The sequence below is a fragment of the Pseudorca crassidens genome, chromosome 4 (assembly GCF_039906515.1).
Source record: "Pseudorca crassidens isolate mPseCra1 chromosome 4, mPseCra1.hap1, whole genome shotgun sequence".
Classification (NCBI taxonomy): domain Eukaryota; kingdom Metazoa; phylum Chordata; class Mammalia; order Artiodactyla; family Delphinidae; genus Pseudorca; species Pseudorca crassidens.
This window is the reverse complement of record NC_090299.1, coordinates 42791027-42817480: the sequence shown is the minus strand read 5'-3', so window position 1 is coordinate 42817480 and position 26454 is coordinate 42791027. Positions and strand designations below refer to the sequence as shown.

General features: G+C 39.7%; 1 protein-coding gene and 1 long non-coding RNA gene across 9 annotated transcripts in view; one reads left to right on the top strand and one right to left on the bottom strand.

The window, feature by feature from the left end:
* Positions 1 to 26454, top strand: part of LOC137223571 (uncharacterized) — a 182969-nt gene that overhangs the window by 16435 nt on the left and 140080 nt on the right. The window lies entirely within an intron of this gene.
* The window catches only part of CC2D2A (coiled-coil and C2 domain containing 2A), a 138327-nt gene that overhangs the window by 10121 nt on the left and 101752 nt on the right, over positions 1 to 26454 (bottom strand). For 5 of the 7 annotated variants that reach the window (XM_067735551.1, XM_067735550.1, XM_067735555.1 and 2 more), the window contains 11 exons: positions 25704 to 25795; positions 22136 to 22303; positions 19235 to 19340; positions 18938 to 19047; positions 17719 to 17815; positions 16680 to 16778; positions 13588 to 13764; positions 11431 to 11451; positions 7842 to 8045; positions 3231 to 3320; positions 1423 to 1536 (listed from right to left, as the gene is read on the bottom strand). In XM_067735551.1, the coding sequence (XP_067591652.1) occupies positions 1423 to 1536; positions 3231 to 3320; positions 7842 to 8045; positions 11431 to 11451; positions 13588 to 13764; positions 16680 to 16778; positions 17719 to 17815; positions 18938 to 19047; positions 19235 to 19340; positions 22136 to 22303; positions 25704 to 25795 (1278 nt within the window). The remainder of the gene's footprint in view (positions 1 to 1422; positions 1537 to 3230; positions 3321 to 7841; positions 8046 to 11430; positions 11452 to 13587; positions 13765 to 16679; positions 16779 to 17718; positions 17816 to 18937; positions 19048 to 19234; positions 19341 to 22135; positions 22304 to 25703; positions 25796 to 26454) is intronic. The other 2 variants (XM_067735556.1, XM_067735552.1) reach the window with 2 other exon arrangements.

Genomic DNA, 26454 nt, shown 5'->3' with positions numbered 1-26454 from the left:
TGTTTGTTCATTTGTTTTGTTTTTTAGATTCCACATACACTATTTGCCTTTCTCTGACTTACTTCACTTAGCATAATACCCTCTAGGTCTATCCATGTTATTGCAAATGGCAAGATATCTTATGATTGGCTGAAGAATGATTATTGATGGAAATAAGTAGTCACTGCATTTTCTTTTTAGAGTCAGTTAAGATTGCCTTTTAAGTATTTAGAAGGCTGATTATATCTGAATACTACTTCTATTTCTAATACAGTAATTAATATTTGATATACATTTATAATTATGTAAATGAATAGAAGATAATTTGAGAGGATACTTACTAAACTCTTGACAGTGAGTACACCCAAGGAGGGGGTGGGATTGGGAGTTAGAGCCTGAAGAAGGACTTTAACTTTTAATTCAGAATACTTATGTATTATTAGATTCTCTTTTTACAATGAACATTTATTCATTCATTTATTTCTCATGTATGATTTCATTTGATGCTCACTATAGGCTTCTGGGGAAGGCAGGGCAAAACTTACTCTCCCACTTTCATTATAAGGCTCAGAGTTGTGAAGTGACTTGCTTAAAGTCACACAGCTCATGAGGAGTGGGCATAACTTTGAACCCAGGCAGGCCTTGTGACTTCCTAGCCCATTATTCTGTTCCTTGTACCAGGCTATCTGGGAGATAATGATGGAGCATGAATTAGGATTCAGATATGATACTGCCTGTCTAGTAGCAACCTGTGCTGTCTAATTCCTAAGGATTCCTAGAGCCCTTCTTTTTGAAACACTCTTTGGATAAGCTGTTTCAGTCCATATGACTTTTCTAAGTTTGTACCCAAAATTATCCCCAAAACGTGCCCCAAATTTCGGGATATTTGCAGTGGGCTGGGGAAACAAATTTTAGTCGTCGCTATCTCCAGTCTAATAAAAATAACAATGGTGATACCAAAATATAGCTGTGGACATTCTTTTCTTTGTTCCTGTGGTTATCTGCCTTGTTGCCCTTTGCCTGCCAGGTTAATAGCAGATGCCTGTGGATGAAGCAGACGTGAAAGGCTGTCCTTGCCGCACTTCTTCAGATCCCCTTCGGTCCTTGGCATGAATAACACTAGATCACTAAGGGAATCAGAATTCTTAGTAGCATGGGCGGGAGGGGGCTCTTGCTAAAAGGACAGAGCTAGGTGGGGACTGTGGGTGGTAAAGGGCTCTGATTTGCCAAAGACACCCTGAAGCATTGTGCAGGGCCCGAGTACCCTGAAAGCCACTTCATGTTTTATCGCTGGTTCTCTCTTCCTGTTGTGGAATCTCTGGGCTACTTTCCTTGCAACTCAAAGAATTGTTGTGAAATAAGCCCTGTCCATGATTTGGAACATAACACAGCCATCCATGTTAGCCAAGGACACTTTGTTAGAGCCAACCTATGTGATCTTACCTCAGGAATAGCATTGCCCATCACCAGCCAGGCCTTCTTACCCAGGGAGAGGAAGTAATTGCACAGTAATACTGCATGCTCTTCTTCGTCTCCTGCCAGGAGATCAAGAAATTGCTGACCAAAATTAAAAACAAAAAATTACGTTGCATTGACTGACCGCTTCATTCTAGATTGGCTGTATAGGATTTTAAAAAGTCATTGTTAAAATTAGTACCTTCAAGGATAAGATCTATTTTAAAAAGATTTTTCCAAGTGTTGGTACTGTGTTGTTAATTCATTAAAATAAAAAATACCGCAGCACTTTTAGTCGGACATGGTATTTTCTCTGACATTGATGACATGATTTCTAGAATCAATTATGGGGTGAGGTGTGGGAGACAAATTTCAAAGTTCCACGTTTTACTTTGAACTTACATATGGTAGCTCCCTGTGTACGAAACACTTTTTCTTTGTGAAGACGTTATTTTCTAGAGCAGTTTTAGGTTCACAGCAAAGCTGACAGGAAGGCACAGAGATTCCCCGCACTTTCTTGCCCCCCCACAGGTACAGGCTCCTCCACCATCAACATCCCCCGCCAGGCGGCACGTGGGTTACAACTGACAAACCTACCCTGACGCACCATGATCACCCAAAGTCCATAGTTTATATATAGGGTTCACTCCTGGTGTTGTACGTTCTGTGGGTTTTGACAAGTCTGTCATTACAGTATAATGCAGTGTGTTTTCATTGCCCTAGAAGTCCTCTGTGCTCTGCCTGTTCACATCCTGTCCTCCCACCCTGGCCACCACACTGTTTTAAGCGCATTGCATGCATCAATTCATTTGATCCTGGAAGAAACCTTTGAGGGTGATACTCATCTTCCCATTTTACAGATGAGGAAGTGGAGGCACAGGGAGATGAGGCAATACCTAGGAAGTGGAGAAGCCATTCTGGCTCTAGAGCACATGAACTATATTCTATTCTTCGTATATCTTCTTACAGATATCTTGAGGTTGTGGAAATTTTATCTCTAAAATTGTGAACATTCTGTTGCCAAAATATATTGGGGAGCAAGAAATTTTAAGTGTACTTCAGCTTCTTCCTTTTAGAGCTATCCTTCAAAGGGAGTTGTATACCACAGTTAAATTTTATGCAAACACAGTACAACATGAGATCCAGAAGCAGAATGAATACCAGTGATAATACATGTTGGTTTCATACTACTGAAGACTCATTTGGAAGTTTATGTAGCATATGTTGATTGTAAGTTCCATGAGGTCAGAGGCCATTTTATTTTGCTCATAGCCAGAACTAAGTACAGTGTCTGACATGTGATAGGTGACCAAGAAATACATACTGGATATTGACATGCCTTTAGAAGCCCATAAATTAAGGAATATGCAATTTCCAAAGCCCATGCATTAAGGAATATGCAATTTCCAAATGTAATAGAGAATGTGATTTTGATTATTTTATGAATAAAATTGGGATGTTGTTAAGGTAACATTGAGAGGATAAATTAGCATTAAGACATCTGAAGTGGTTTTGTGTGTGTGGGTGCGAGTGTGTGTGCGCAAATAATTAATTTTTTTGTTTAATTAATAATTTTAATTAATTTTAATTAATAATTTTGTTTAATTTCTGAACTTTGGGCAAGTTGAACCAGGAAGAAAAAAGTACCTCAGAATTTAGCTCATCCTGCTAAACAGATGGCTGTGTAGATTTTTATAATAACTAATGAGTGTTGCAATTTAAAATTATGCAAGCCATTTACTAATGTTCCATGAAATCAGCTCAAACTAGTAAGTCTATGAGGGAGAACTACTTACATCAGATGTGCTCCACAGGTCACAGATACCAGCAAATGAAACAGTGTCAGGCAAGAAAGGAATCAAAGACACATATCGAGCCACCAGTTCCTGTTTAAACAAAATTAGCTGTAATCATTTTTCTAATAAAATAGAAAGCTGGATCGTCTATCTCATTTCTTGGAAGAAAGTTTCATATATCACAAACATTTATGTGAACAAAATGAAACGAATGCTCACAAGAGCTTACTAAGTGTTGTGTTAATATTATCTCATTTAATCCTCTCCAAACATCCCGAGGAAGATTATTGTTATTATCCATCTTTTACAGATGAAGAAAATGGCTCTTGGGTCTCTTTGAAATGTTCTCATCTTCTTCCCACACCCGCCCCCCACCCCCCACCCCACTTATAACAAGACTCTCGAAGATCATCTTGTATTTTCTCTAGCCCAGTCCTGAAAGCAGCCATTTCTCTAAGAAGTCCTGGTTCCTTTTAGAGGGCAGTAGTATTTAGAAACCAAGATGGGTGCATCACTGTGGTTGTAACTCATTATTTCTATAATTGCTCAGGAGGCTGAACATCTTTTTATATGCTTATTGGCCTTTCATGTTTCCACTTCTGTGAATTTGTATTCAAGTATTTTGTACATTTTTAAATTGATTTGTAGTTGTTAAAAAATATATTCTATTTACTATTCCTTTGTTTATTACATATGTTGTAAATGTCCTCTCCTGATTGTGGCTTGTCTTTTCCTTTGTGCTGTTTTTTGCTAACTCAAGTTCTCAGTTTTAATATGGTCAAATTTATTCTTTCTCGTTATAGTTACAGTAAGTCCCCTACATACGAACGAGTTCCATTCCGAGAGCGAGTTCGTAAGTCCAATTTCTTCGTAAGTCCAACAAAGTTAGCCTAGGGACCCAAACTAACACAATTGGCTGTATAGTACTGTACTGTAATAGGTTTATAATAGTTTTCACACATAATACTTAAAAAAAAACAAACACAAAAAATAAAGAAAACATTTTAAATCTTACAGTACAGTACTTTGAAAAGTACAGTAGTGCAGTCCAACAGCTGGCATACAGGGGCTGGCATCGAGTGAACAGGCCAGAAGAGTTACTGACTGGAGGAGGGAGAGGAGGTGGGAGATGGTAGAGCTGAAGGATTGTCAGCAATAGGAGATGGAGGGCAAGCTGCAATTTCACTCACGCCTGATGCTGATGACACAGGTTCTGGTTCCTTGCTGGAACCAGATGCACGTTCACACCTTTGAAAGTTTGCAACTTGAAGATTCGTATGTAGTGGACTTACTGTAGTGCTTTTTTCTGGCTTGTTTAAGGAACTTCCTACCTCAGGTCATAAAGATAAAAATGCCTCTCATATTTAAGTCCTCAATCTATTTGTTGAATGGTGTGCAGCAGGAATCTATTTTTTTTTCCATGTGTAAAATCACTGATCCCAATACAATTTATGTAATAGTCAATTTTTACTAATTTCCAATGCCAGCTTTGTCATATATCAAGTTTGAGTGGGTTAATATTTGAGTAGACCAATTCTGGATTTTTAAATTCTCTTCCATTTTTCTCTTTGTTATTTGTGTTCAATACGATTTTACCTTAATTACTACAGTCTCATAAGTATCTGGATATGACGTGGCAGATCTTCCCACTGAGTTCTTCTTTCTCTTCAGGATCGTCTTTGCTATTTTTTTGCCCTTTGCACTGCTGCATAAATATTAGAATCAGCTTGCCAAGTTCCACTACAAGCTGTTTTAAAAATCTAGTTTTACAGTCTTTGTCTTTTAACTGGAAAGTTTAATCCCTTCACTTTGATTGTGATTATTGGTAAATATTTAGACTATTTCTACTACCTTATTCTGTGCTTTTTATTTATTTTTCTACAATTTTTTCTATGTTTTTTCCCCTCCGTACTCTCTTTACCCCCTTTTGTTATTTTATCTCCTGCTGGTTTGGAAGTTATACTCACTTTTTAAGATTCTTTTAAGTTGTTAATCTAGAAGTTCCAGTATGAATATTTAACTTAAAACTCTAAAGTTAATAAATATCTTTGCCCTCATCTTGGAAAATATACAAGGGCATTAAAATACTCTCATAGATCCTGTCCTGACATATACATTTTTTTTCAGGATTTTTGTTTTATCTTGATTTTTCAACCACATTGATTTTATTATTACTGTGAAGACAATGCTTGTTGATTTATTCACTAATTTCCCATTTTCTTTACCTATCATTATGTGTTGCATCTAGGATTTTCTGAGAACCTTCCTTCTCTTTATATTTTTCAGAAATTCTTTAAGTGAGAATCTTTTGGTTGTAAATTCTCCCAATGTTTGTGTGAAAGATAGTTTCACTGGTTATAAATTACTAGTTTGATGACTGTTTTCTTTTAGTCTTTTGAAGATGTCATTCCATTTCTGGCTTTCATTTGTGCAGCTAAAAAACCTGTTAGTTTAATTACTGTTCCTTTTTAGATAATCTGCACTTTCTCTCTAGCAACTTTAAAGATCATCTTTGTTTTTTTTGTTCCCTATTATACACCTGGAGTTTAATTTCATTTTATTTATCTTGTGTGGGATTCATCGGGCTTTCTGAACCATTGTTGTCTTTCATCAGATCTTGAAAATTCTCAGCTCTATCTCTTTGAATATTGCTTTTCTTCTTTTAAACACAGTTTGGTCCTCCTCCCTCTATCCTCCATGTCTCTTAACCATTCCTTTATGTCTTCCATTTTTTTCTGTTTCTGTGCTATACTCCAAGTAGTTTCTTTGCCTGTATATTCATGAATTATCTCTGTATTTAACTGTATTTAATTTAACTCTGTATTCAACTATATTTGACGTTAGGTTTAAACTGTTTGTTCAGTTTCTAATTTTAACTATTCTTTATTTCTACAAGTTCCATGTAGTACTTTTAACATGCTGTGTGTCAGTTCTAATAGTCTATTGTCCTTTTGTTATATTTTAAATTCCCTAGATTTCTTAAACTTATTAAACATACCTATTTTATATTCTGAATCTGGTAATTTGTGTCCCGATTCTGCAGAATGTTGTTTCTGCTAACTTAGCTTCTTCATAGTGACTTATTTCTTCATTGATGATCTGTATATGTTCATGTTGCTTGGAACTTTTTCTATGGAATTTTTTTGAGACTGTGTTTAAAGGATGTTCTCCTAGAAGAATTTGGGTTTGCTTTGACAGGGACTTAGGGGCATTACCAACAGGGAATTCTTGAAATTAAATTTCGATTGAAGTTTTTTGGGGTCCTACAGGTAGTGTAAATTTCAGTCCCAAGTGTGAATAAGTACAGCTTAGTGATTAGGAATTCTTAGGAGAGACGTTTTTTTTTTCTCTTCCATCCAGAGTCAAGGCTGAGACAGGCAGGTTGTCTTCTGCAGGGCAGAGTATTTCCTAGTTTACCTACCAGTGAGTTTACACTTAAAGGGTCCCAGCTCCGTGGCTGAGTCTCTAACGCAATGCTCCAGCACCATGCATTACCTTCCATCTCCAGCAACCTTGAGGCCCATTGAAACCCATCTCTTGGCATTAGGAATTACGGGTGACCCCAGAGCAAACACTATTTCAAGCCCTCACCCTTGTGGAGTCTTACTTTCCTGTTGTTTCCTGTCTCTGGGTTTTCCTCCTCATCTTATTTCCATTTCAGTCATGATTTAAAACATGTTTTAAGTATTTTATTCATCACTCTTAAGTGTTCTCTACTGGGAGAAGTTTTCTGCATATCTACTCTGCTAGAGAGAATAGAAGTCCCTGTTAAGGTTTTTAATAAAAATTTGATTATTAAAAGTAAATGTAACGTAGAACACAATGTTTATTTGTTTTTTTAAATATATATCTATATCTGCAAATAGGCATATCATTACCCTGTTCCTAAATTACTAAATTAATGACTTATTAGCTGCAATTACTCTCTATACTATCCACTCGCCAAAGACAGTTATGGGTTACTGTGTCCACTTAAGAATAGCCCATTCAGCATACAGTCCTGTTCGTGTGAGATTGCGACGGGTACGGTGCTTTGCAGGCAGAGAATGATGCATGATTATTTAATGGCCTGGTATGGATGTGCTTTACGGGGATGGCCTACATGCTTGTACATACTTAAGGCTTGGAAACAATTTTTGCTTAATCTGAATTTAATGATACTTACAGCATTAAATATAATATTGAGTAGTTATCTTGGTATAACAGAAGGTGCACGAGTTCTAAGTCAGAGACCTAGGTTCAAATTCTAGCAGAGTTATAGAGAATACATAATGAAAACATGTTTGTATAAGACATTGTGAAAGTGTAGAGCATCTTCCAAATTTTAGTTTTCCAGCACCCGATGTAATGTCAGGGACACAGTAAGCACTCAATAATTAATTGTTCCCTGAAAGAATGGACTAAGGATTATTATCCTCACTGGTACCTTCAGACTTTTCTAAAGAAAGTAAGCCTCATGGTACTAAAGGAGTTTTAATCATTACTTTAATCATTAATGATCTTGATCTAGTTACTATCCTAGGTACTATGAAATGTGTTAATTAAGAGGGCAATATATTGAAACTTTAAAACCTTTTTAGCATCAACACCGATTGGCTGTGAAATACTTACTGCGGTTGCCTGGGGATTGTTGGGGTGAGTGTTAAGGAGCTCCTGAGGAGGATTTAAAGGCTTGAGATAACGAGTAATGAAGACGGTTTTCCCACTAATGTCAACCACTCTTGTAAGGCACTGACGATTTGGAAACTTTAAGGCACATTCAGCTTGAAACTTCTCAGTCGCTTGAAGCAATTTCTCATCTTCCTGAGAATCAAACTTCAAAAATAAAGACTCCGTGTTGTTTGTATATCATTACAGGAGATACAGTAGAACCTGTTCAGATCCCACAGTCAACATGAACTCAATGTGTGCTTCAGGAAGTATGATTTAGTGACCCCCCCTACAAAATTGTCAGGCCCCAGTGTTCCTGAAGCTTTATTTAATTATATTTATAATTTAAAAATTAGATGGATTCATTAAACACTTAAAATATATTCACCAGGGCTTCCTGGTGGCACAGTGGTTGAGAGTCCGCCTGCCGATGCAGGGGACACAGGTTTGTGCCCCGGTCCGGGAAGATCCCACATGCCATGGAGCGGCTGGGCCCGTGAGCCATGGCTGCTGAGCCTGTGCGTCTGGAGCCTGTGCTCCGCGACGGGAGAGGCCACAACAGTGAGAGGCCTGCGTACCGCAAAAAAAAAAAAAAAAAAAAAAAAAAAAAAATATATATATATATATATATATTCACCAGCATTGAAAGAAAGTAGTCAACATGCAAGCAGCCATATGGAAATTATTGGATTAATAAAGCAACAGATAAAAATTAAACTATGATGTACTACTTCTGATTGATGAGACCAAGCAATAGTTTTATGTGTATTTTGATGTTGGTTTTAGAGGGGAGAGGGCTCAGAAATCAAACATTTCAAATGCAAAGGTAAAGCAACTCATGTTAAAAGGACCACAAATTTACAAGTATATATGGATGTATTAAAAAGTTTTAAATCCATAACCAACATACTAAATAATAGTAATGGGTCTCAAGGTAAAAGGAAGCAGAACTCGAACCATCAAATGTATAGTAGTTTTTTTAAGTGGTTCTCTGATCCAAGATGAGCCAATTCCCAGACTTTTTTTGTTTTGTTTTTAACATCTTTTTTTTTTTGCTGTACACGGGCCTCTCACTGTTGTGGCCTCTGCCGTTGCAGAGCACGGGCTCCGGATGCGCAGGCTCAGCGGCCATGGCTCACGGGTCCAGCCGCTCCGCCGCATGTGGGATCTTCCCGGACCGGGGCAGGAACCCGTGTCCCCTGCATCGGCAGGCGGACTCTCAACCACTGTGCCACCAGGGAAGCCCCTGTTTTTAACATCTTTATTGGAGTATAATTGCTTAACAATGGTATGTTAGTTTCTGCTTTATAACAAAGTGAATCAGCTATACATATACATATGTTCCCATATCTCCTCCCTCTTTCGTCTCCCTCCCTCCCACCCTCCCTATCCCACCCCTCTAGGTGGTCACAAACCACCGAGCTGATCTCCCTGTGCTATGTGGCTGCTTCCCACTAGCTATCTATTTTACGTTTGGTAGTGTATATATGTCCAACTCAAAGCAGCTGAAACAAAACAGATTTCAATTGTCTCTGGACATAGGGTGTCATTTTTTCCTTCAAGCCATTGTTGAAACGTAGCATGGAAAAAAGCAGATATTTAAATGTTTTTACAAGGTTTTTCTTGTTTAGTATAAAAATGTATGTATGGTTGCTTACATTTCAAAGGATTTTAAGACAAACTCAAACTTTTATTAGAAAATCAATTTTTAGGTAAGATTTACATTCTAGGTAGTGCTTGAAAGTTTTGTTTGTTTGTTTTTGAGGAGGGAAATACATCTAGATATCCCCTTCATACTCTGCTTTACTTATTTTAGCATTTAAAACTGCTGATATATTTGTTTACTCTGTCTCCCTCATAAAGTAAGATTCTTGAAGTCAGGGATTTTGTTTTGATCTAGTTTTTTACCTTCAATGTCGAGGATACTACACACATAGTACATAGTACATAGTACATAGTACATAGTAGGCACATGGTAAGTGTTTAACGAATGTTGTTGAATGAATGAATGAGAGCACAGAGAACATCCCATTACTTTTTTATGACTTTTAGTAGGATCTAGTATACTGAATTGTTCTTGGCTTCTCTTATATTGGAGCTGGACTGTGGCTCCTGTTTCTAATTTGATTGCTGTATCCTAAGAAATTGAGGTAGCGGTTGTGGCGGATAGATAGGATGGAGGCATTTCCAAAAGCCTCCTGGGATGTGCCCTGACATCTGAATCCTAACATTATCATCATCGTCGTCATCATAACCACCTACTCAGCACAGTGCCAAGACACGGTAGCTACCGAATAGGTGTTATGATGAAGACATAAATAAATGAAAAAGGTGAGCTTACAAGACTTTGGTATGGATGTATACAGACTCTAGGGTATAAATAATTGTAACTTTAGAAAGACTGAGAATTATGAAACAAGGGTGGTGTGAAGAAAAGCACTCTTTTGAAGTCATCCCTGTTTCCTTTAAACTCATTAATTTACACCTGCATCCAATTATTTAAAAAACGTTTGCTGAAAGTCTAAAGGGTTCTAGGCAGTCTGGATGAATGTATATGAAACAGACCCCTCAAGAAACTTCTAGTCTGGAGGAGAACATTAATAAGCCATCAGGTGCTTGAAACACTTGACCAGAGATCCTATAGGGATAGACACCATATGCTATGGAAGCATTAAAGAGAGGCAGCTATAGGCAGTGTCCAGAAAGAACAGTAAAAATCTTCAATCAGTACTGACTGCTTCCAAATTGAAAAAAATATGTATAAAACTTTTTCTTGGACCTGGATGTTCTGCTGTGTATTTTGACTCTGTAGTTAGTGCTTCTTGGGAGCAGGGCCCATGTTTCAATCATTTTGTGTTCTTCTCTGCACTGAGCATGCATAATGTAAGCATTTAATAGGTATCTATTAATGGTCATTAATACTTGTTTAGACCACAAGGATGCCATTTAATGGATTGAAACAGTAATTTAAGGGTAGTATGCCATGTTGGTAATCTAAGAAGTGCCAAGCAAAAGTTAAATACGAAAAGGATTTGGGTCGTTTATTATGAAACAAATAAAGATGGAACTGACAAATTCACAATTTGATTCAACATGAAATTTGGAAGATTCTTAATTGGCTCAATTCTTTAACTTCTAGGTTAATGTAAATATTTACAGAAAACTGAATGGGTTTATTTTCCCTTTGAATACCTACACTGTGGCAGCTCCACTGACCAGAAATAATTGTCCCAGCCACACTGTTTCTGTAAGAAGCAGCTCATGGATTTTACGGACGTGGAAACAGTGGAGGTAGCTCCCAGTATGCAGGTGACATTCAGACATGTGACCTCCTGATTCAGAGCTAAATAAGAAACTTTCTGACAAAATGAAATGAGCCAAAAGACAAAGGTAGTTATTCTTCATGAACTGCAGACATCTGTAGTTCATTGCCAAGGGATCACACATACATTAGGACCCAGCAGCTTCCATAAGGTGGCAGAGGACAGAAGCAGGTAATTAAAGCCTAATAACTATTGGCTGATGAATAGTAAAACAAAATGCTTGGTACCTTTTTAAGCATGTCACTCATCTATCAGAAGCAAGAAAGAAAAAAGAGAAGGAATAAGAGGAAGACTTCATTAACAGACATAATCTACTTTAAAAAACTTTTGTTTTTATCAAGACGGAGTAAAGTAGGGGATGTTAAGAGTTTCAGGAGTTGCTACTGATTTTTTAGACAGTTCCATGAGTAAATATCTTTAAAAAATCATATGGAATGGTTCAGCATGGGATGATAGTGGAGGGGAGGCTCTAATGGGCTAATCCTGGCAGTTGCTGTTAAGTGGAAAAACAATTCCAGGTTGTGGTCCCTACTATTTAGGGCAAGAGCTTCTCTCTCCTTTCTGCCACTTTGTGTTTAGGATGCCAGGATCCTGTCAGTGCACAAGTCTTCCTTATCAAGGAGCAGCAGAGTCTGCCTTCCACAGGGGTTTTTCTTACGCCCTCATTTTGGAGGTCTGAGAGAAATGCCACATACAGCCACAGTGGGGCAGTGAAAAGCCACCAAAGGCAGCACTGACAGCCTTGATATCTCATTTTAAGGAAGGCAGGCCATAGGACCCTTAAAACTTCTGCAGGAGGAGGTCAGTGCCTGGGAAGAAGGCCAAGTACAAAGGCACCTCTGGTTTTCAGCTTTTCAGCTTTTCAGCCCCAGTCACAGACTGCTCTCTCGTGGTTTGGAAGCTCACCTCCAGGTGGAGTACTAACTGACCGCTTTTGCTTCTGTTAAGAATACATAGAACTAGCAAAATCATCTTTTCTCTGGGAGCATTTTTCTATGTAAACATGCTTTTTGACTTTCTCTTGAGTTTGTACATGAAGAAAAGCATTCCAAACATGTTTCCCTTTCTAGAAATATTTTGAAATGTATATATTCTAACATGATTTTTGGAGAACATATTTGTCACAGCTTTAGTGACAAAGGCTAGCATATAAGGTTAATTTGAATTTCATAAATTTGTTTTTCCAACAATCCTTCATGTTTTCCTGTAAATGCCTTGCAAATAGGAAATAGTATTTTTCTCTGTGACCCAAACTGTAATAGTGGAAAAGAAACAGAGGAATGTGCTCATTTTTTTCATCTCTGTCTGAGTCTTAATTACAGTGGATAAAGAGTCAGCATAATAATTTGGGCAGTGTAGCTTAGTAGTTAACAATTTGGAATTTTTATTTGCTTTTTTAGGCAGCTATATTCCCAGTGCCTAAAAAATGCCTGTCACACAGAAGATGCTCAGTAAATATTTGTTGAATATATATGACTTAAAGTCAGACAGATGTTTAATTGTTAGCGCTGCCATTTACTTCCCCGGGGTGAACTTGGACAGTTCAGCCCCATTTTCCTCATCTCCTAGTTGAAGACCCACCATACAAGACAACTGTGAGTATTCAGAGAGAGGACACATGTCAATGCCTGACAGAGTGCTCTGGACAGAGTGACAACTCAGCACATGTTGTTGTTGGTGGTGGTTGTCATTACTGTATTAGTTTATAATAATAAGAGGTCATGATCAATCTTTCTCCCAAGTCTGATAAGGGCAGTATGCATCAGTGCTGCACAAGTATGTTACATTAAGAAAGTATCTCCCAATTCTGAAGGTTGGGAAACAGTTGCTAACAAGTAGAAGTTCTAGAAATTCTTTTTCTCTAGAGCTGCGCAAAATTAGAGTACTTGTGCATACACTTACTTGTTTCTGTCCGAAGGCACTGAAATAAACTGTGGTGACCCCTGAAGGTTACCCGGTTTTATGATCCTATGAATTGATTCAATATACAACATGACCAGGGACTTGAGGTCAGATTTAGAAATTCATTTCAGCACGCTTGCCAGTAAGTGTCAAGATAATAAAGCAATCTGCTTTTCTACTTTCATATTTCAGTTTCTACCCAATGAGAAAATTCTTCTAAAAGTAGAGCCTGTTTATATTTGTTTTGCTTTGCTAAAAGTTTAAATTGCTGATTGACCTGATTATTGACTCAATGAAGTACAGACCCACACAGGTGTTCTCTAACCTTCATTCTGTCCAAACCGAAAGAGTAATAAATGGATACTGAAGTAAGGAAACCTCTGCTTGTGCCATTCAGTACAATTTTATAAAAGCATGGCCTAGCAAGCATTCCTCAGGTTTCGTCCGCGTCAGACATGCAATTCCAGAGAGTACGCAGTTACCTTTTCTCGAACCGACTCCCCAGGAACCAGCTGAGGCTCCAAGGTAATGAACAGGGTGATGTAGGAGCCTTCACTCAGGCTTCGGACAGCGTCAAAACCCCGCTCAATAATCGCACTTCGTTCCTTACTGTAGCCCAGAAGAACTGGGGGAATATTGATTTTAAATGTCCCATCAATCTGTGAAGAAAATACAGTTCTGTAAACATCCTGGTGATTTTCCAACAGAAATTCAAAGGTAAGTGTCAACTCCTCATCATCTGATGAATTCAGTAAAAACTGCTCAGACTGTATTCAGGGCCCAGCCCATCTCTCCAGGCTTGTCTCCTTAAGCTGTCACAGCAAGGGCTCTCTCTTTCCCTGCCTTCTTTGCTTGGTTCAGCGGAACATGTGCTAGTTATGCAAGTTGATTCCAACACTAGGTTGCCTGTGTTCAAATCCTGAATTAAACTCAAAGTGACTCAGCTTGTGCATTTGTAAAAAGGAGATAATAATAGTATCTACTTTGTAGGGTAATTATGTATGCTGAATGGATTAATAGATGTAAAACACTAAGAAAAATGCCTGTCCTGTGCTAAGTTCTCAGTAAGTGTTAGCTGGCAGCCAGTCCCCTTTTCTGGGATGCCTCAGCTTCCCATCTCCACCTTTTAGAATTTTAATCATTTTTCAAGGCTCAGGTCAGATATTATCTCCTTCGTGATTTGTTTTATCTTCACTAGCCTTACATACAACTTGCTTCTTTCATCTATTGCATTGACACATTCTGCCAGACTTCACTGTTGTGTGCGTATTTATCATGTTCTTTTAGATAATTGTTCTTTGCAAATAGAATCTGTATTGTGCTCTTTTTTGTATCATCCATCTCCAATATACCACAGTGTTTTTTATACACAGGAGGTGCTCAATAAATGCAGGTTGAGTGAATTACAAGCCTCTTACATAAAATTACCTAAATTATGTAGAGGTTCAAAAAGGCAGAAGTTCTTACTCCTTTGTAGTCAAAGCAACAGTAAGTTTATGGAAGACTGTCTAGTACTACAAAACTACTCAGGGCTAGACTTTGAAATTCACAGATTTTCAGAGAATCCAATTTTTATTTCAGTGAATATGTCCTCTAGAGAGGAATGAAGGAAGCTCTTATTTATTTTCCTCTTTACATTGGTGGAGTTCCCCCAAAGCCTGTATATGTACCCAGGCAGAGGAGAGGGTACAAGGAGAAGAAGAATATAAATACAGTGCCGTATAAAGTACAGCTGAAATAACTGGGCACATCTGGTCTGTAGAACAGATAGATGAGCCAGGAGGGAATGGACACTGTCTCCAGATAGTTGAAGTGTAAGAATTTAAGACAGAGTCTCTCACCCTGGGCACTGTTGATGTTTGGGGCCGGAGAACTCTTTGTTATGGAGAGCTGTCCTGTGCATTGTAGGGTGTTTGCAGCATTCCTGCCTCAATACACTAGATACCAGTTGCACCCCTACTAGTTGCACCAACCAAAAAATGTCTCCAGATATTGTCAGATGTGCCCTGTCGGTTCATTTAAGAGCATGAGCTTTGGAATCAGGCAAAACATTTAAAATGACAAATGTGATAAAATCATTCTCAGAAGCAATATTGAGATGTATAAACTCAGAAGTTGAATAGGTCTCTCTACTTTTACCCATCTCCTTCTTCAAGGATAAGCCAATGTAAAATGTTGGAAATTGGTAAAAGTTGAATCCCAGATCTGCTGTAAACTTTGGGATTTGAGTAGTTACTTACCTTTCTAGGCTTCTGTTTTTTTCATCTATAAAATGGGGATAATAATGTCTATTGAGCTGTTGTGAGGTTTAATTAAGGTGACATATAAACTAGCTAGAAATGGTATATATCGATAATATGCACCTGATAAATATAGTTATTCCTACTATTATTACCAAATTAGGAGTCTCCTTGTTTTGTATAGCTCCAAACCAGGACCTATGAATGGGGGTCCCAGGGAGGAATTTAGTTATGGCACAGTTTAAAGAAATTTATGACAGAGATATTGGAAAGAGAGCAAGCTACCTTATGAGGCAGTAAGGTCCCTACTTCTAGAGAGTATGGGTATTACTAGGATATAGTAAAGGAGATTCATTTATGAAGAAGGAGTTTGGAGTAATTACTTCTGAGTACCCTTCCAAATGTAACGTCGAATAACATGGGCAGTTTGATTTGCAAAATGATGTGCTCTTTAAAATTTTTTTCATTTCAAATCTATTCGAAGAGGGAAATGTAAAATTTTTGGCACGCATATAGCTGCAGCATCACCTGTAGACAGTCCCTTTGGTTTAGGGAGGATTGCAATTCCAAATGATTCTTGAAATTCCAACCAATCCAAGCCTCTCATACTTGAGTTTTGTTCTTGGCCTTGCTTGAGACCATGACCCAGGCAGCATTTGCTCTAATGTGGTCATCACACGTGGATTTAAACTGTTTCCTCTTGTAGCTGTGTGAGATTAACACAGTCTTTGGCTCAAAGCCTCCTGTTGCTATGGATTTAATACTGGGATATTAAAGCCATTTCAGAATCTTTAACTGTCTCAGATTAGAGCTACTATGCCATTCAGGAATTGTTAACCTCATGGATCCCCTTAAGCAAAATTGTTAAACTCTGAAGAATGGTATTTTAGTTGAGCAAGTCGCTACCAACCATTTTTCATTTTTGAAATGGTGAGGACTCTGGAAACATTAAAGCACTTGATTAAAATGGGCCATCAACTGGCCTGGTTGTTTTCTTCAAGTTATTTTCAGGCTTCTATCCACTCCACTTTTGTCATTTTTGACAAGTTTCTACTTTGTCCTACCTTCTTCACTTTCATTTAAAAGTTAAAAAATTCTCAGATTGGCAAAGTTGTATATTAACTACTAACTGTAAGAAAGATAGATGTTTTAATAAGTCATGCAAATATGACAGAAGATCAATGGCTTTATATAGGGATTTTTATCTTTCCAATAGTGGCCTTGCACATAGGTTCTCTCAGTGTTAAGGGTATACTTCCACAAAAAAACCTTTAACAGGAAAAATGGATAGAGCAGTTCCCTATTCCTGTGAAATTCTTACTTTTGATGCTTACCCTTGCCTGGAAATATATCGTGCTAAATGGAATTTTCACACATCCCAACCAGTGTCTCTCAATACGGGTGTGGATTCCACTTCCTCTTTCACGGTCATCCTAAAGGAGGGGTGGGAAGTGATAATTGTTTAACAACTCCGGATAGGAAGTAGGAAAGCAGCAGGATTTTAGCTGAGCCTGGTAGGTTTAAGTTAAACAGATCTAAGTCACATTCTGGTTAAGACACTTAATAGTTCTGTGACCCTAGGAAAGTCATTTAACTTCTCTGAACCTCAGTTTCCTCATCAATAAATTGGGAATTTAACAATCTACTTTGTAGGGGTATTTTAAAATTAAGACAATGTATAAAAAGCCCCTAGTACAATTCCTGGATCATAGCAGACAGTCAAGTTGAAAATAAAAAAACTGGTTCTCTTCCTCCCTTCTTTCTTTCCCCGTTTATACATGTCAGGTTTCAAACATTCCAAATTTTGGGATTGATGGGGCTCAGGGCAGGCTGCCCCCCAATGTGCCAAAGTGGCACATGGATTACTTTGAATTCAAGTTACTTGAAAAGCAGCTGGTGCAAAAACACTCTGACCCTCCTTTGTCTGCAGAAAGCGGGAAATAAATCTCCTGTGTGAAAGGTGCCCTCCCTGCACCTGGGGGTAGAGAGACATCCTTATCACCAGAGACAGGGAATCCAGGGCTGAGGAGGCTGTACAAACAAACCTTGTTATTTCTTTACTAATTTACCCCAAACCAAACATCTATGTCTTGTCAATTCTTCACAAATTTATTGTTTCTTTGTCTAAAAGGTATAAAAGCTGTCTGTTTTGGTCACTTCCTAGATCATATATCTATGAGACCTTTGTACATATAAAATTAAAAGTTGTTTATTTTTCCCCTGTTAATCTGTCTTGTGTCAATTTAATTATTACACCAGCCAAAAGAACACACAAGCGTAAGGGGAAATTTTCTCCTCCCTGACAGGACTTAACACAATGGGTAGAGGATAGGAAAATGAATACAGACATCTTTCTCAAAAACGTGAACTTACCTCTAAGACATCATATAGAACTTCATCAAAAATGTTGATGAACACGACATCTTTCACTGACTGCAAACTGGTGGTGCTGTAATCCCCATTGGGGGCCCTGCAAATGGGCACCCATGATCAGGGAGCATGAAAAGAGCAAAAGAGAAATAATGAGTACTCAAATGTCCAAACTGGAAAAATACCTGAATATGAGCATAGATAGGAGGACTAATGGCAGTTGTCTCATTTAAAGGATTTCTCTAGCACGGAGACCTTCTAAGGTAGTACCTATACTCAAATGGCAAGGCAGTAGACAGCAGGCTCCGTGCAGAGAGACAAACCCTTTTGCTGGCTTGTCCTGGTGAGTCTCACATCATCTCCCAACCATGGTGAGCTCTGCAAGGAGCCAGCTGGCTACATACAAGGTCTCCAGCTGATACTGGTGCTGGTATGTGGACTTCCTAAGCAACTGGGCTCTGGAAGGTGCTTCTCTGTCAGACCATCCCCTGGTCATAAACCTGTTGTTATGTGGCTGGTTGGATGGTCCCTGCTTCCCACTCACTTTCCCCACAGATAAGTAAAGCAAGGTAGGGGTGAGGTTCATCTCTTATGACATCACCTGCTCTGAGTCCAGCCAAGCCTGGCCCAAGCAGGCCTCTCCATGGCATGGCTCAAGACCAGGCTACTGCATCTGTTGTGCTGAGCATTTGCCTTTAACTTTTCTCATTCTTTTTGCTTGTACTATGTATAAGAGTGGTATCTGTTTCTCCCTTCTGACTTAACTAGTTCTAACCCTTGCTCAGTCTCTAACTTACTATTTGGCATTAAGCAAGTCACCTTTCATCTTTAGGTTTTAGTTTATTTTCTATAAAAGTAGAGCACTAGACTAGATAATTTCTGGGTTGCTTCAAGATCTGAAGTAAAGAGTCTTTTAAATATGTAAAATCATTTAATCAAAAATTTTAAATGCCTATGTGTTTCTGATGAGGGAGAAAGCTTAATTTATGGGAACTAGGGAGCTTCAAAATTACTTACAGCTTCCAGAGTTGGGGAGATGGGGAAGAAAAGAAAAACAGTGTAGAGGCTGTGGGATTGAGGGACTGGGAAGCTCGGGCTGTAAGAAGCCAGAGCCTGGAGAGGAGTGGGGTGTCCCAACAATGAACCCAAGTTTCGGAAGTTGGATATTTTCCCATTTTATTCTTGATTGGAGTCACTTGTAGAATGAGGAAAATATGCCTACCTAAATGGAAGTTCGAGTTCTTCATTCCAGCTGGGGTTTGGACCTTCAGCTGTAGTTGTATGGCAAATTGTTCGCTGAAATGAAACTTCTACAAAAGGACGTACTAAAACCTTAAAATCAAGAGCAAAGAATCTGTAACAGTAGAATTATTTTGATCCTAACAGAGGTAAAATATATTTCTAAATGGTGTGTTTCCAAAGAAAACAAGGCAGAAAACAGACTATGAACTTTCTAGGCAATTCTTAAAAATAGAAGGGGCAAGATTCTAAGTGGAGATCCAGCACTGGGGTATTTCACCTGGCCGAGGGGGTAGTCAGCACTGTGGGTTGCGCTTGGTGTGGTTGGGGAAGCAGCATGCTTTTCGCTGAAAGTCCTTGAAGATCTCGATGGCTGCTGGAATTTGCTAGGAGAGAAAATGTATGAAAGAAATAAATGGCATGGAAAGTCTAATTATATACTTTGTAGACGGTTTCTCCAAAGATGTATGGTGTTGGTGGCTATGGTGACAGACATACTCTCTAAGCTTGTTGATGCTTCAGAAGTCTTTTTGCATGCTCTGGTCCTCCTCAGTCACCTAGTGATTACGAGAGCCTTCCCAACTTTCATCCATAGGCCTGCATGTCTGGCTGGAATAGAGGAAAGGGACCTCTTCTCTCTGCTCTCTCATGGGTGCCTTTTCCCCCGTAATTGAGAACCTCAATCCCTCTCAGGTAGCAGAATCCTGAGCTTCCTAACCAGCCTGCCCTGCCTCCATCCAATTCTGGTCCTTTCCCACTGTATTTCCTTTGAACGTGCACTCTGCAGTAAACACGAGCTATATATCCCAGGTAAGACATCTCTCTCTGGGCCTGCCAAGCATCAATGGGAAAGGCGGTCAGGGATTCCTAGCTTGAGTTAGGATCTATGAGTCTCGCCCTCTTTTCCTTTTGAGCTGCCATTCTTAAAGGGAGAAATGAAGGTCATGTCCAGAGATCCTCTCCCAGATACCTTCCCCCTCATCCCAACAACCCACTTGCATATTTGTTTTTCATTTTTCTTTTTATAAATTTATTTTATTTATTTATTTTTGGCTGCATTGGGTCTTTGTTGCTGAGTGTGGGCTTTCTCTAGTTGCAGGGCGCGGGGGCTACTCTTTGTTGCGGTGCATGGGCTTCTCATTGCAGAGGCTTCTCTTGTTGCAGAGCACGGGCTTTGGGCGCACGGGCTTCAGTAGTTGTGGCTTGCGCTCTAGAGCGCAGGCTCAGTAGTTGTGGCACACGGGCTTAGTTGCTCTGTGGCATGTGGAATCTTCCGGGACCAGGGCTCGAACCCATGTCCCCTGCATTGGCAGGCGGATTCTTAACCACTGTGCCACCAGGGAAGCCCCTGCCTATTTGTTTTGAATTTTATGGTTTGCCAAGTATTTCACATTCATTTGCTTAGCAAAGTACAAATTATCTTTTTCCACCAGACTGTTTTACCTTTTCACAGAAAGGGTTTCAGACAAACTGAGGCAATGAAAGTAGAACATTTAACACAACAGCGGCCAGAGAAAACCTTTTCCTGTTTGGAACACTGTCAATGACATTATTACACAAACACTTGTTAAGTACCTACTATACTTTAGGCCCTGTGTTAGACACTGGGGCTGCAAAGGCAAATAAGATAAACTTCGGCTCAAACTAGATAAACAAATTATCACAATATAGTGGGATATATGTTAGACTAGAGGGGTGGGCATGGGCCATAAGAGTGCAGAGAAGGAGTTGAACAATCCTATTTAGTTTAGTTTAGTTGCAAGGGCAGAAGGTTAAGATTTGCATGGGTTTGGTGCAAGAGTTGGTATTTGAACTGACTTGATGAGTTTACACTGAAATGTATAACATATAGGATCAACTATGCTTCCCTGTAATTATTTGAAGGAAATGGTTTAACTCTTAAAAAACTTCATGGAAACCAAAAATAAGAGAAACACCTATATATCTTTTTAAAAAAAACAGCTTTTCACCCCACAGTTAAACTTTAATGCAATCAAGATGAATGTTGGGCTGTGTGGCTTAAGGAAGCAATGCTATGGCACAGATTCAAGAGCTTAAATGGACATTTACATATAACAAAACACCGAGAATAGCTGGTGATGATCAGATGTTCTGTAATGGGTGGAAGAGTTAGTCAGCAGAAAAATAAAGTAGGGCAAAATAATAGGGGGTGGATAATTTAAAGGGAAGACCCTAGGGACAAAAGATGCCAGAGGCTAGCAGGGTGTGCTTCTGTGATCAGAGAGCTGGATGACCTTGGGCAAGCCACTTACACTCCCTTCATTTCCATTTTCCCTTTTGTAAAATGGAGACAGTAATAGTAGTGAGAAGTAAGTGAAATAATACAAATGAAAGTGCCTAGCATAGTGCCTAGAACACGGTGAATGTACACTAAATTATAGTTTCCCTCATGACATTGACAAGGGCACCAGCAAAGAGAAGTAATTCTTGGTCCTTCCATCTCTGTTCTCTAAGGGGATAAGAAACTTTGCCTCACCTTACCTATGGTGAGGGGCTCCCCATTGCCCCAATGTAATGAAATACAGTAGACATAATTCACTTCTCTGAGCAGATAAAAGAGAAGTCATAGTTTTGTGCTCAAACACATGTTTCAGAATCTAGAATATATACCTTTTGGGTATCTGCCCAGCTCTCACCCACTTCTCTGAGAACTGTCCTCCATCTTCAGGACAGGTCCTTGTGACCTGCCTCTCTGACTGTAGGTGACTAGACATGGATCAACACCTGACCCAAGTTAGGATCTTCAGATTCACTCCTGGGAAGCTGACACCTGGTGGGTGGTACCCTGACAGGATGGACCACTTCCATCACATGGAGAAGAATAAAGCAAACCCACAGAGGGAAGCAAGCAAGAGGAACAATGGGGCCTCTGAAGAATCCCATTTTAATCTTTACTTCTACCATGTAGTCTGGCTGTACCTCTTGTTCTTGAGCTCTATGAGATATTCCCAATAAATCCCCTCTTTACCCTAAACTGACTGATTTGGTTCTGTTACTTGCAACCAATAGGGCCCTGACTTCATCAAGGACCCTCTTCCTCCCCGCCATCCCTGCCCTCGGGCCCCACAGAGTAACAACTGTGTTAAAAACGAGAGTGAACGTGCTCTAAAGAGGTTGGATCCTGCACATTCCATCCCAGGGCTGTTCAGAGGGCTCTCACCTTGTCGTTGGCTTCCTCACTGGAATGTCGTAAGCCCGGATAATGTTCACCAGCAGCTTTATGTCTCCATCAGACAGGTTTTGGGCTGTCACCTTCTTCCGACCTTTTCTCCTTGGCCTCAGTGGTCGTTTTTGTTCTGCCAGCTTGAAAAGGCTCAGGCCCAAAATGCTAATGATTACAGAGCAAGATTAGGATGCCAGGGAAAAGAAAGATCTGGAAAGTCTTGAGACAACTTCCCAAATGCTGCCCCAAGGTCCCTCACAAGCCCCTGAAAAACTCCTTGTCTTTTTAAGGAGGGTGGAAATTGTCAAGAAGTTCTCCCAAGATTGGGGAGAGCCCACTCTGTAGATTATTAACGTTCATTTTAACTGCTGCCAATCAGAGGATGAAATTCATGTTCTGGTCCCTCCCTGCACTTCCTGCTTGCTGTCTGCCTTGCTTATCCACCAGCCCCTCAAACGTGGCCTGTGCTCTCCTACTGTCTGCTTTCACTCATGCCAATCCTGCATGCTGAATGCCTCCTTCCACCTCCCTCCTCATCCACCCACTTGGTTGCAGTTTCACCACTTTGCAGGGCCAGTATTTCCCCTTCCCCAGAGGCCCAGCCGCATCAGCCCGAAGCGGGGCTCCCTCTCCTGGGCCCCTGGAGCCCTCATTAGCCTGCTGCACTCACAGGGCAGCTGATGGTTACAGCCTTCTCAGGCCCTTCCAGGGATACCTCACTCTCTGCAGTTAGGCAAAACTAGGTGTGAATCCTGCTCACCCTGGGCAAATTATTTCACCTCTTGAAGTCTCTGTTTCATCATCTGTAAAATGGGGTTGTTGAGAGGACTTTGTGAGGAGATGTATACAGAGCACCCTGGCACTGGTCTAGCATTAGAGGCCCTAACATAGTGACTGTTGGGACGATGACAATGATTATGATGCCAGTGATTATGTTGGAGAAAGGAGGGGGTGGAGACAGGAGGAAGGGAGGGGGAGCAGGGGGATCCTTCTCTCACATCTCTCTTCCTCTCACTGAGATGACCTCCATTAACACTTCCTAGAAGATGAAAGCAACGCAGTGAATCACGGGGGAGAAAGGGCCATGGAGAAAATAACTTAATTCTGCCCCAGAGACTAAACAGAAACACAACTGTGACTGCGTGTCAGGAAGCTGACGTTAATGACTATGCCCGAGAGCCACAGAACAAAGCCAGCGGTGCAGAGCTGGCCTCGGGCTGGCAGCGCTCACGCTGCTCTACTTCCCTGTGGGTATCAGAGCTGGCCAGGCGGCCTGCTGGACTGGAGCCCTCTTTCCAAGAGACACGTGCCAGCCGGGGAGACGATGGCTGCAAGGGGCTTCCGGGGGCTGTTGTTCCCTTGTTCCCAGTTGCTTCCCAGGGTCTTCTGTCCCACAGAGCGCAGAGGAACCACCATTTACCAGCACTTCTCTGGTTCAAGCAGAGTGCTAGGTGCCTTACGTATAATATTTCTAATCCTTACAAGTATATTTATCCCATTTTTCATATGAAGAAACTGGAGGCTCCAAGAGGTGATAGAATTTGCTAAATAGGAGGGAGAGGGAGTTGGGGTTCAAAATCAGATCACCCTGACTACACAGCCCAGCTTCTTCTTCTTTTAACATTTACATATATTTATTCATTAACTCATTTAAGACAAGAATAAGCCCATTACATGTTAACATGATATAAAATTATGAAAAATAACTATCCTTTCCAAAACAAAGAGTGCGAGGAGAGTGACAGTGTTTTACGTTTTTGCAAATCTCTTTTTTTGATTTATTATACGTTTTAATTTATTTTTTACTTTAATTGAGATATAATTGACATATAACACTGTATATGTTTAAAGTGTACAATGTCTTGGTTTGATACATTTATATATGGCAATATGTTACCACTGTAGCATTAACCAACACTTCTATCTATCGCTTCACATAATTATTATTTCTTTTTTTGTAGTGAGAATTATTAAGATCTAGTCTCTTAGTAACTCTGAAGTTTGTAATCAGTATTGCTGACTATAATCACCATGCTGTGCATTAGATCTCCAGGACTGATTTATCTACTGGTTACAGGTTTGTACCCTTAAACATCTCCCCAGTTTCCCCCACCCCCAACCCCTACTGACTAACATTCTAGTCTCGGTTTTTATTAGTTTGGCTTTTTTAGATTCCACGTATAAGTGAGAATCATATAGTATTTGTCTTTCTCTGTCTGACTCATCTCATTTAACATAATGCCCTCAAGGTCCATCCACGTTGTTACAAATTACAGCCCATCTTCTTAATCCCTCTGCCAGGACAGCTACCTAACCCAAACTTGGGGACCTCAGAGAGAAACCTTTGCGGGGGGTCATGACATGGTACATCCCTTCTTTTCTCAATACTTGCTCCCTCTCAGAGAGGTGCCTCCTATCATGAGACTTTGCTGCCTCCCTAACAGTCAGATTGAGAGCATCTTGGTGGCTGGGACCATTATATACAGAAACATTTTAATTTAAAGCCAAGAACAAACCAGAATTAAAAGAAGGAAGAACATACCCCGAGCCTTCAGAACTTAATGCAGAAAGTAAAGCAGAAAAAAGAAAAAGAAAGAAAAGAAATGGAAAAACAGCATGAAAAATCATCATCTATTCTAAAGTGTAATTTTCATGACTGAAAAACAAACAAACAAACATTCAATGACTGGACTCTGGGCCTGGAATAAAGAGAGAGGGTTTGCATGAATTTATGTGGGCACAGCCTCCCTTCTGTACGAGGATGGAGGCAAAGCCAAAAGAAGGGGCTGCCATGGATTGCACAGTTTTTTGTCTCCTTGCCAACTTGATGGTGGAGAGGAAGTACATGCATAGGAAATGACCTTTTCAGGAGACCAAGAGATTTAATCACAGGGAGGGTCATGAAGTTAATAGACTGTGCAAGCCCACCAGTATAGAAAGTTCTCTTTCATCTTTCATGCATCCACCTCAAGTTGAGACCATCTGAGGATTATTCTAAATGATAGGGAGACAATCAAGCAAGTAAACACAGTCAATTCCCAACTTCTATGTAAATATCCATTGTTCCCTGCTGCCCTTGCCCCTCACCAAACACATGGCAGCTCTGTGTCTCCGAGCTGTGGTGCTGGAACAGACCTCTCCATGCCACCCAGAATCTTAGTGGGCAAGTTCTCAGCCACCCCCACTGCCCTGTGATGGGAGAATAAAGGAGACCCCGGCATAGGGAGGCGAGGAAAGCAGGAGGATGATGTGCTGGAGGGGATGCTGTCAAAACTTCATGTGACTGGAATGAGAAGATAGCCAAGACTGGTGAAGTTCACTTGGAGGTGCTGGGAGGTGAGATGGGGTCCACTGGATGTGATGGAGAGGATCTCGTGTGACTTGTTCTAACAGAAAAACTCCAACTAGTGTAACATTAGGCATTAATCAGGCTTTACCAGTTTCCAGTATTATTAGGGGCCCAAATGCACACCATTTGGTAAAATATTATATTTACATGAAATTTTTAATATAATACAATACAAATAATTTTAAAAGAAATAATAAAAAAGGTCTTTTTTTTTACCTGATATTGGGAACTTCTTCTTCTACTACCAAATCCGAAAGAAGAAAATGGTGTTTTGCAATTAGAAAACGATTTATCACTGATTCTCTAACCTGAGGAAAGAAATATGTTTTATTTAAAATGTTTTTGTTCTATGAACGCACACTTCACTGCTCTAATGTCACCTCAGTGCAGGTTTCCAGACCACCTTTACTTTTCTCTGCAGCTCTGACCTCTTCGTATTGTAAATCATCCAGCTTTCCTCACTAGCATAAGCTCCCTAAGGCAGAGGGATTCTATTTTGTTCTCTGCTATATTCTCAGGACCTGGGAAAATTCCTGGCAGATAAGATCATAAAATTTAGCTGAATGAATGAATGAACAACTACAAAAAATAGGACCCGTCTCGAAGCACACACACTTCAGAACTGATTCTGAAGTTCTTCCCCTATTCAAACTGACTTGCTACGTAATTATTCTTTAAATAGAGGACCTCTTAAATGTCATAAATATTCTTTTTTTTTTTTTTTTTCATACATGAGCTACAGGGTAGATCAACCGGATGAGAAAAATGTACTCTAGCCACTAGGGCGTTTCTTATAAGTTAAATTAAAGGAAGGAAGGACAAAAGGATATTTTGACTTTCTAGTGCAGAAGGGCAGTTAGTATGTCATTTATAAAACTTCTTTTTTTATTACAAAGGTAATAAGATGCAAAAATTCAAATATTAAAAAAAAATCATGACTTAGAAAGTTAAGTCCCTTGTAATCATA